Consider the following 9,917-nt stretch of genomic DNA (forward strand, 5'->3'; position numbering starts at 1 on the left):
ACGGCGGAGAGATGTCGGCGTTGACGGGCGGACCAGGCGTCAGACTGTCGAGTGAAGGCGTGGACCAGAGGCATGTGGTCTGTGCGAATGACGAAGGGCGTACCTTCTAAGAAATGGCGAAAGTGACGGACAGCCAAGTGCACCGCCAGCAATTCTCGATCGAAGGTAGAATAACCCGATTCTGCCTTGGACAGTTTTCTGCTGAAGAAAGCCAATGGGCGGGGCGAGCCTTTGATCACCTGCTCGAGTACTGCACCAATAGCGACGTCGCTGGCATCGGTGGAGAGAAGGCGTGTGGGATAGGAAAAGTGAGAGCCGCAGCAGTTGATAGGGCCTTCTTTGCATTGCAGAAGGCTGCTTCTTAAAGGGGACCCCACTTCAGGTCCTTTGGCTTGCCCTTGAGGGAGGCGTAGAGGGGAGCAAGAGTGGCGGCAATGGCTGGCAGAAAACGGTGATAATAGTTGATCATGCCCAAGAATTCCTGCAGAGCTTTGACGGTCAAGGGTGCGGGGAAGTTCTGAACGGCTGCTACCTTCTCAGGGAGGGGATGGACTCCTTCAGGAGTGATACAGTGCCCTAAGAACGACACTTCGTTGGCGCCAAAGGTACACTTGTCGTACCGGACTACAAGGCCGTTTTGTTGCAGGCGGTCGAGCACGATGCGTAGGTGACGGAGGTGTTCCTCTTTTGAGGAGGAGAACACAAGTATGTCGTCCACATAACATACACAGAAAGGGAGGTCCCCTAAGATGCCATCCATGAGACGTTGAAACATTGCCCCAGCATTACGAAGGCCAAAACAGGAGTAATTGAAGGTGTATGTACTAAACGGAGTGGTGATGGCGGTCTTGGGGATGTCTTCTGGGTTCATAGGCACCTGATAATACCCCTTCAGGAGGTCGAGCGTAGAGAAAACCTTCGCTTTGTGCAGGTAGGAGGTCACATCGGCAATGTTTGGGAGGGGGTAGTGATCCGGTTCTCTTTGCATGTTCAGGCTCCTGTTATTCCCGCACGGACGGAGGGAGCCGTCTTTCTTCAGAACGATGTGTAAGGCTGACGACCATGGGCTGGAGGCCTTTTGGCAAAGGCCCATTTTCTCCATTTCGGCGAACGTCCGTTTGGCGGCTGCCAATCATTCCGGTGCCAGACGTCTGAATTTTGCGAAGACTGGGGGTCCCGTCGTCTTCATATGGTGATAAATACCGTGCTAGGCAGGAACCGTGGGCGTTTGGTGAAGTTCTGGACGGAAAACTTCCGGGTACGACGTGAGGAGGTGGGCGTAGGCATCCGTGGGTGCGCTGATGTGGAGAGTGAGGTTAGAGGGGGCGGGTTGAAGAGGTGTCGACAAGTACGAGTCTGTGTTGACCAATCGTCGGTGGGCGACATCGACCAGAAGGTGGAAATGAGAGAGGAAATCCGCACCAAGGATTGGCATTGTGACGTCAGCAACGAGAAACTTCCAATTGAATTAACCGTTTCCGAACGATAATGTGAGGCTCTCGTAACCGTAGGTGGGTATCGCAGATCCGTTGGCAGCTACCAAGCGGACGTCGGCAGATGTAGACAGACTACGTCGTGTCTTGAAGAGTTTCCTTGGCAAAAGAGAACGACATGCACCCGTGTCTACCAAAAATCGCACGCCCGTTCCTGCATCCTGTAAAAAGATAAGATTAGAAACATGGGAGGGCACCGCCACAAGCGATGGCCTACTTACACGTTTTTTGGCCACTGACAATCCTTGGCACATTTCTTCGCGGTTGCCCCGAATCTGAAGTGGTAATAGCCAAACTGCGGTGGATGGGAGGTATTAAGTGGCTGTAGAATTCGTTCGTTGGGGCGCGAGGGATTGGTGGGTGGTGGGCGGCTTTGTTGCCGCTTCAGCACGTCACGGGGTAGGCGTGTATGTCCTACGGCATTCATGTCAGCTTCGGTTGACATTGAATAGGCATCCTCGTCGTCAGGGGTGGAGGCGTTGATGGAGGTCTTGAAGTGGCTGTCCATAAGGGCGTCGGCTTTGGTCATCAAGTCCTTTATGGGTAAACTATCGACATCGGGTATGGCAGCGCGTACAGGTTCGGGTAAACGGCGTATCCAAAGGGCACGAAGTAGGTTCACCTCACGAGGAGAGCCGTCTGCGGCAGGTTGAAGGCGAGCGATACTGGTCATTTCCCTGAGGGCAAGCGAAGCCCATTGGTCCCCCAACGGTTGTTGCGAGAGCTGAAAAAGCTTTGCTATATGGGCGGCTGGTGATGGCGAGCACTGCCGCAGAAGGTATGTTTTGAGGGCTTCATACGCTATTGGGGTGTCTCCTTGTTCACAAAGCCAGTCGGATATTTCTGGGAAGGTGTCCTCGGGTATCGCCGCGAGAACATAATCCGATTTGGTGGTTGAGTGAGTCACGCCCCTGATACGAAACTGGACTTCTGAGCGCTGAAACCAAGCAAACGCTTCTCCGGTGGCAAACGGTTAAAGTTTCAATGGGGCGGCGCCAACTGCCGGAGTAGAGTCTGTCTCCGTCATAGTACCAATGATGGAGGGGCGAGGGAGGTGGGGGTGGAAGGCAGTGGGAGCGAGTTGACTTCCGGGGTCACCAATGTGACGGGCCGAGAGAGGAGTTGTTAACTTAAAGGCAGGATGCAATCAACTGAGTTTTATTAAGGAACACTCTTCTTTATATACAAAACCTCAAGGCAACAGGACATGGCCTGTTCGAGAGAGAGACAATGTTACAGAGCAAAACGGGGACATGATCATTCAGGTTCATTTTAGTGCGAGGGAAGAGCGCAGATACAAGCATAATATATACAACATAATTATGTACAATTGTGTGCCACACGGTTGGTACACTTACTTCCATCTATGAATTTTAGACGTAATACGCTTCATAATATTCTTATTACCGTGAATAAAAAGGTCATAGGCCAATTCAATTAAAGTAGTATTCATCAAGAACACAGAATCTAAGATTGAGTTTACCAAGCAAATATATATTTTTTTTTTTTTCATAACCATTAAGTACTGACAAGCCACATGAATATCTGAATCCTCAACTTATTTCGTCCTGAGAATACCCCACCTCCTTTCCTCTTCCCCTTCATACACAAAAACATACACACACACCTCACCAGAGTAGCACCCCCCCGCCCCCAACCCCACATCCCGCACGAAAGGAACCACCCGTAGCCCTCTACGACGTAATAGCTGTTTACAATTCATTGAACATTTGAGCGACTCACTACAGTAAATAGAGGGGCACTTAGTTGTGGAGACCTACGAAACGGCAGCTTATTTCTCCACCTTTTGCTCTAAATTGACCTTGACCTTTGGCCTTGACATGTATTAATTTGTGTGGATTTTCATATACTTAAATATGAACAAAGTTAGAAGTCTCTGTGATAACGATGTCTAACTTTATGGCTGATAACGTGAATTTTACATTTTGCTTGTCTGTAACCTTGACCTTTGACCTTGACTTTCCCAAAATTTAAAAAATTTCCAGCTTTTTGCATAACAGAAAATCCCTGCTACTTTCATTACTCTACGATGAAAACTGGGACCAGGAAGCTGTTCACAAACAAACACACAAAAAGGGGTGAAAACATAACCACCTTCCAACTTCATTGGCGGAGGTAACAAATGAATAAGAGTGCAATATGTGTCAAAGTTGATTGGATTAGGTACTACATGGATACACACCAATTAATGCTAACTGTTTAGAATCTGACGAACACTTTTGAATTGCAGTTTACGTAATATTCATCAATGGACGCAGGTTTTATTCAAGAGACCTCTCTCTGCCAACAAATTCAACTTATCAAAATAAGACCCATTTAAACTAGAAATTTCGCATGCAATAGTTCCCCCCGCCAATGAAGTAGGAAGAATGTTATGTTGAATCAACTTTTGTTTGTTTGTTTTCTTTGTTTATGTTTGTGTGTTTGTGAACAGCTTCCTAGTCACAATTTTAATCGTTCAGCAATGAAACATTTCAAATTCGGATATAATTTGTATTTTTCCTAACCATACAAATCTTAGTTATTTACATAGGGTTTACTTTCGGCGTAGCTGAAAGGACGAGCCATTAGAATTTAATGAGGGTGTATTACCCCCGCGCTAGTTAGCAGGGGGTAGGGGAGTGGTAGCTAGCTACCCCTCCCCCCTCACACACTGGTGAACTGCTTCACTTCACTTAGAGGTAGGACTTGCCTTGGGGGACAGGGCTGGCGGGCAAATATGTGTAAATAGCTAAGGTTTGCATGGTTATGAAAATATAAATTATCTCCGAATTTGTCATTTGTTCCGTAAACGAAATACAAACCACGCTATTTACATAGGGTGACTTACCCTTAGGAAGTGTGGAAAGTCCCCAGCCTTACTGGCTGTGGCTTCCCCGGGGACTCAGAATCTGAGTGAGCAGCACTCGAGAAAGAGAGTCCCTGCACCTTTCAAGTTCTTGCTACGCAAGAAACGTGCGGCCTACATAAGCTTGTGTGTGGGGGGAAGAAGTGTGACTTGTCCTCGGAAGTCGACCTTAAGTCCTTTAGCTGGAATTCTAGGCTTGGACATTCCCAATACCACCTCGTCAGGGTATGGGGGACGCTACAGTATTAACTCAATACTAGGAACACAAGGAAGCATGGTCTATCTGCAGAGGTTTGAGGTCAGCTATGCAGAGAACCCAGGATGCTGCTTTCCCCAAGAGAGGGGAGGATGAAGAAAGAAGAAAGGGCCAGACATACTTCTTTCATTCATGCAGTCTAAAACTGGATAACAATGCACTCAACCTTCTGCTACCTGTCCAATAAGGAGCCTGAGGTTAGACCAGCTATTGTGTAGCCACCACAGGGCCGGTAGACGTATCGAGGCTCCAGTGGGTCACGTCCTGCAGGTAGTGGCCTGTGAAGGTCGTTACATGCTTCCAGACTCCAGCTTGTAGCACCTGCGTCACAGAGTAGTTTCTCTTGAAGGCCAGGGACGTTGCGATGTCTCTGACATCGTGTGCCCTAAGGCGATGTGACGGAGGAGGATCTGGATTCAGGGCGAGATGGATGATCCTTTGAGTCCAGACTGAAAAGGTATGCTAGAAGACTCTCCTCTCTGTCCTCTTTGTGCTCCCGAACAGGGCTTGCACGCGAGGACGAACTGCAGCTGTTCTTTAAGATATCCCTTCCGACTCCTTACTGGGCCTAGTAGGAAAAGGTCTGGGTCATCTGTTACAGAACGGAGACTAAAAATCCTGAAGGAGTCGACCGAAGGTCCGGGACTCCCAGATTTTAAGTCTGGTAACCAACTCAAGGACGAACCTGAACGTTACCTCTACCTATCCTCTTGAGTGGGCGACGCCGTACGAGAGACCATGACTTTTGCTGACACGCTTGGCTGAGGCCAGAGTGAGCAGGAGCACCGTCATCCAAGACCGGTGATGATCAGAAGCCTGGCATAATGGTTCGCAAGGAGATCTCTTAACCTGTTGACCGTCTCCGACGTCATATGCCGTCCTCCATTTTCTTTGCGCAACCGCACTTGACGGCATATGACGTCCACCACTTTAGAAGATACTTTCAAGGTGTCTTCGACGGCATATCACGCTCATACGTATAGAAAACGAAAGGAACATCGTCTGGCAACACCCTTGCCAAATCTGGTAATCATTGGCAACTGCGTTCACTCGATACAACGTTTAGTAGAACTGTTTCTTCAGTACGCATTTGGCGTTCGGCTGAGACGGGTCTCCTGTATTTTTCTCATCTCCCCGCTACCCTCCCCCCTACCCTTCACGATGAGCGCTCGTAAAAAAAATTACGCTATCAGAGGAGGAAATACGATTTATGATTGAGGAAAGTATTGATGGAGAAGAAAGTACTGATGGTGAAGAGGAAATTCAAGATGAGAGTGATAGCTCCACGTGCTCTAGTGAGAATGAAGATGAATTTTCATCGAGTGATGACGAAAATGTTTTGCCGTCTGACTGGACGAGGAAAGGAAAGAGCAAGCTTCCCTTCACATTTCGTGGAGATAGTGGTGTAAAGTTCATCATCATAGATAAGGAAAATCCAATGGAATATTTTGCAAAATTTTTTGATGAAGAAGTTATTGATTATCTCGTGACAAAAACTAACAGATATGCAGGGGAATTTCTAGATGAAAATGGTGATAGATTATCCTCACAATCAAGAGTAAATAGGTGGTATGATACGGATGCGTGTGAAATTAAACTGTTTGTAGGCCTACTTATTTTACAGGGCATTGATTCAAAGTTAGAAAATTCAATGTATTTCACATCACGTGAAAGTATTGCTACTCTTTTTTATCGGAAAGTGATGAGTGGTCGCAGATTTGATTTGCTGCAAAAAATCCTGCATTTAGTAGACAATGCAACCATAGCAGATGGGCCTGGAAGAAAGACAGCTAAAATAAAACCATTCACAGACCTTATTTTGAAGAAGTTTCGTGAAAATTATATTCCAAGAAAGAATATATCTATTGATGAGTCTCTGATGGGATGGAAGGGGAACCTCTCATGGGTTCAATATATCCCAGCAAAGCGGAAAAGATTTGGTATAAAGTTTTTTGAACTTTGTGAAAGTAGCACTGGCTATATATGGAACTTTTGTATTTATTCAGGTAAAAACACAACATTTTTGGATAAATACAAGAATCTTCCTGTGACATCTAGAGTTGTTATGTCTCTTATGGATCCTCTTTTAGGAAAGGGATATTGTCTTTATACAGACAATTTTTATACTAGTCCCACACTCGCAGATATGCTTGTTGACAATGAAACTGAAACTGTTGGCACTCTGAGACTCACGAGAAAAGATGTGCCAGCATTTATAAAAAATGCTAAACTAAAAAAAGGTGAAACCGTAGCAGCATTCCGAAACAAATCAATGGTGTTGAAATGGAAAGACAAGAAAGACGTATGTGTTCTGAGTACTCTGCACGATGATTCCATGAAAATTGTAAAATCTAGGAGAGGACATGAAAAGTCTAAGCCAAAAGCAATTGAGGACTATAATAACAAAATGGGTGGTGTTGATTTATCAGATAATCTTATGGTACATTTTTCGACAGCAAGAAACAGGCTGAAAAAGTATTACAAGAAGGTATTTCGGCACATGCTAGACATGTGTCTCCTAAATGCTTTCATTACGTACAAAATGCTTGGTGGAAAGTTTCCAAGACGGGAGTTTATACTGAGGCTAGCTGAAAGAATGGTGTCTACATATGCAAGAAGAAATAAGGATGCAATAAGAAGACCAACAAGACTTGTTGCAAAGCCTTCACGCTTATTTGAAAGACATTTCCCTGAATATTGCCCTCCTACCGAAAAAAAGCAAAAACCACTAAGGAAATGTGCTCTTTGCAGGAAAAATGGCAAAAGGAAGGAAACATCCTACTGGTGTAAAGAATGTAATGTTGGTTTGTGTGCAGCACCATGTTTCAAAGAATGGCACACACAGGAATAAATAGAACTGGAATATGAGAGGAGCAAAGAGATGAATGTCCCCCTTTGTGTTTTTTTTTTCTTTTCTCTTCCTTGATGTTGGCTACCTCCCATAATTGGGGGAAAGTGACATGGTATATAGATAGAAAAGGAATACAAAATAATAAATATGTTTTGTTCACGATTAAAATAAAAATTTTTATTTGCAGTTTTCTTTATTTCCTCAGATATTTTCTACGTAATTTGTTCATTATTTCAACAATGACTGAATATGTATATTTATGCCAAAAAAAATAAGAAAATAAATACAAAAAATCATAAGAGAAAAGTAAACAAGTTCATAAGAAATGAATAATACAAAAATATAAGAAATCATGCATTTTTTTTTTTACCTAATTTTTTCATTATTTCAACAATAACTAAATGAGTATATTTACAAAAAAAAAATAAGATAAGAAATACAAAAAAATAATAAAAAAAAAGTAAACAAGTTCATAAGAAATGAATAATAAAAAAAAAATGCATCAAGATGATGAGACCGCACGGTCTAAGCTTAAGCGCCAATCTGCTGGATAGGGGGTGACGCTCACAAAGCGAAAACGGTCAGGGAGAGGGACGGTTAACAGGTTAAGAGCCCTAGGAGCCCGAACCCTGTTCCAGGAGAAGGTCTCACTTCCGACTGGGGCAGGTAAGTTCGTAGTTACGTATGAGCGAAGAAAGATCCATCGAGGAGGAAATGTCTATTCCTTTCAGCTTGAAGGCCAGGATAAAGGCTGAGTGATAGGTTCCACCGCCGAAAGTGATAGTAGCATCTCCTCCCACTGATAGACAATGACTCCGCTATTGCTGGAATAGTGGCATCAAGGGGAGAGGTACCTCTCCCACCACACCAACCACAGAAGATTCTACACTTCGCCTGGTAGACCCCTGCGGATGACTTTCGCAGGTGTCGAGACATCCACTCCGCAACTTGTTGCGGAACGCCCCTCTCTGTAAGGGGATGCTGGATGGTCTCCAAGCGTGAAGCCGAAGCGATGCTACGGCTTGTGGTAGATGTCGCAGTGTGGTTTGTTTGAGTACCTCGTGTCGTGGGGGAAGCTCTCTCCGGAGTTCCGTCAGGAGATGTACAAGTTCCGGGAGCCACTCTGCATGATGCCGCAGAGGAGCTATCAGAGTCATTGACAGGTTGACTGATAGTCTGGTCTTGTTGATCCCCTTCTCAACAAACAGAACGGTGGGAAGATGTAGACGTCGATGATGTCCCACCGTGTAGAAAGGCATCTTGCCAGAGTGCCTTGAGATCTGGGACTGGGAGTAGTACAGCGGCAGCTGAAATTCAAGGCTGTCGCAAACAGGTCCACAAGGTCAGGACCTGTTGGCTATCAAGGGGGGCCGAAGACCACTCGTACTCTCTATCTGTGAAGTCCTGCTCAGACTGTCGGAGAGCACATTCCTTGTTCGGAATGAAACGAGCCGATAGGGTATGAGTGGACTTCGGTTCATCTCAGTATCTCCACTGTAAGATGAGAAAGTTGATATGAAGAGGCACCTCCCTGCTTGCTGAAACAAAAGGCACTACAGTGGAGTTGTCGTCCACGGAGTGACTCGCCAGGGTCTGTTGGAAGTGTTGAGGGGCCAGACTACGGCCTTCATTCCTAGCAGATTGATGAAGAGGTACCCTTCTGGTTCTGACCATAAGCCTTATTCAGAACATGGACCCCCCCCCCTGTTTTGACGAGTCCAAAAACAGCATCAAATGAGGGGAAAGGGCGAGAAGATCCAATCCCCTGCAAAGGTTTCCATAGGTCAGCTATCACTGCAGGTCCATTCGTTCCGCAGGTCCCAAAGTGACTAGAATGTCCGGGGAATCGTTGTCTGATTCCACCGGAACTTGGGCCGCCGACGCAGGGATCTCATCCTGAGGCGGCCGTTGGAACTAGATTGGCCAAGGAGGAAAGGTGACCTAGGAGGCGTAACCAAGATTAGGCTGGAAGCTCTCCTCGTCTGAGGAAAGGTTCTGTGGATTCTCCTCAGCCTTGCTATCCTGCCATCTGATGGGAAGGCTTGGAGATTGGAGTCCAATATCATGCCTAGATATTCCAGTTGTTGAGCTGGGAGCAGAGAAGACTTCCCAAGAATTACCATGATCCCTAGACCTTGGCAAAGTCCCAGAAGCTTGTCTCAGTGTTGAGGAAGGGTCGATTCCGAGACTGCCTGGGATAGCCAGTCATCCAGAAAGCGAAGGAGACGGATGCCGCTCCTGTGTGGCCATGAAGATAACAGGGTGAACATTCTGGAGGACTCCTGCAGTGCTGCCGGGATATCGAAAACACCGTACCTTGAACTGGTATATCTGTTGTCTAGGCTGAATTCCAAGTACTTCCTGGAAGACAGATGGATTGGGATCTGGAAGTATCTGTCCTTCAGCTCCAGTGTGCACATGAAGAGTTGTGGTCACACTACAAGCCTG

At 46.0% G+C, this 9,917-nt stretch overlaps 1 protein-coding gene across 1 annotated transcript; it reads left to right on the top strand.

Annotated features, from left to right (window-relative positions):
• The first annotated feature begins 5,828 nt into the window (after positions 1-5,828).
• Positions 5,829-7,469, top strand: LOC137659135 (piggyBac transposable element-derived protein 4-like). Its single transcript, XM_068394206.1, has one exon. The coding sequence runs from the start codon at positions 5,829-5,831 to the stop codon at positions 7,467-7,469; it is 1,641 nt and encodes a 546-aa protein (XP_068250307.1).
• Positions 7,470-9,917: the final 2,448 nt, after the last annotated feature.

Source organism: Palaemon carinicauda, chromosome 19, assembly GCF_036898095.1.
Source record: "Palaemon carinicauda isolate YSFRI2023 chromosome 19, ASM3689809v2, whole genome shotgun sequence".
Lineage (NCBI taxonomy): Eukaryota > Metazoa > Arthropoda > Malacostraca > Decapoda > Palaemonidae > Palaemon > Palaemon carinicauda.

Coding starts and splice junctions, on each gene's coding strand:
- LOC137659135 (XM_068394206.1), top strand. CDS start 5,829: ATGATTGAGGAAAGTATTGATGGAGAAGAAAGTACTGATGGTGAAGAG.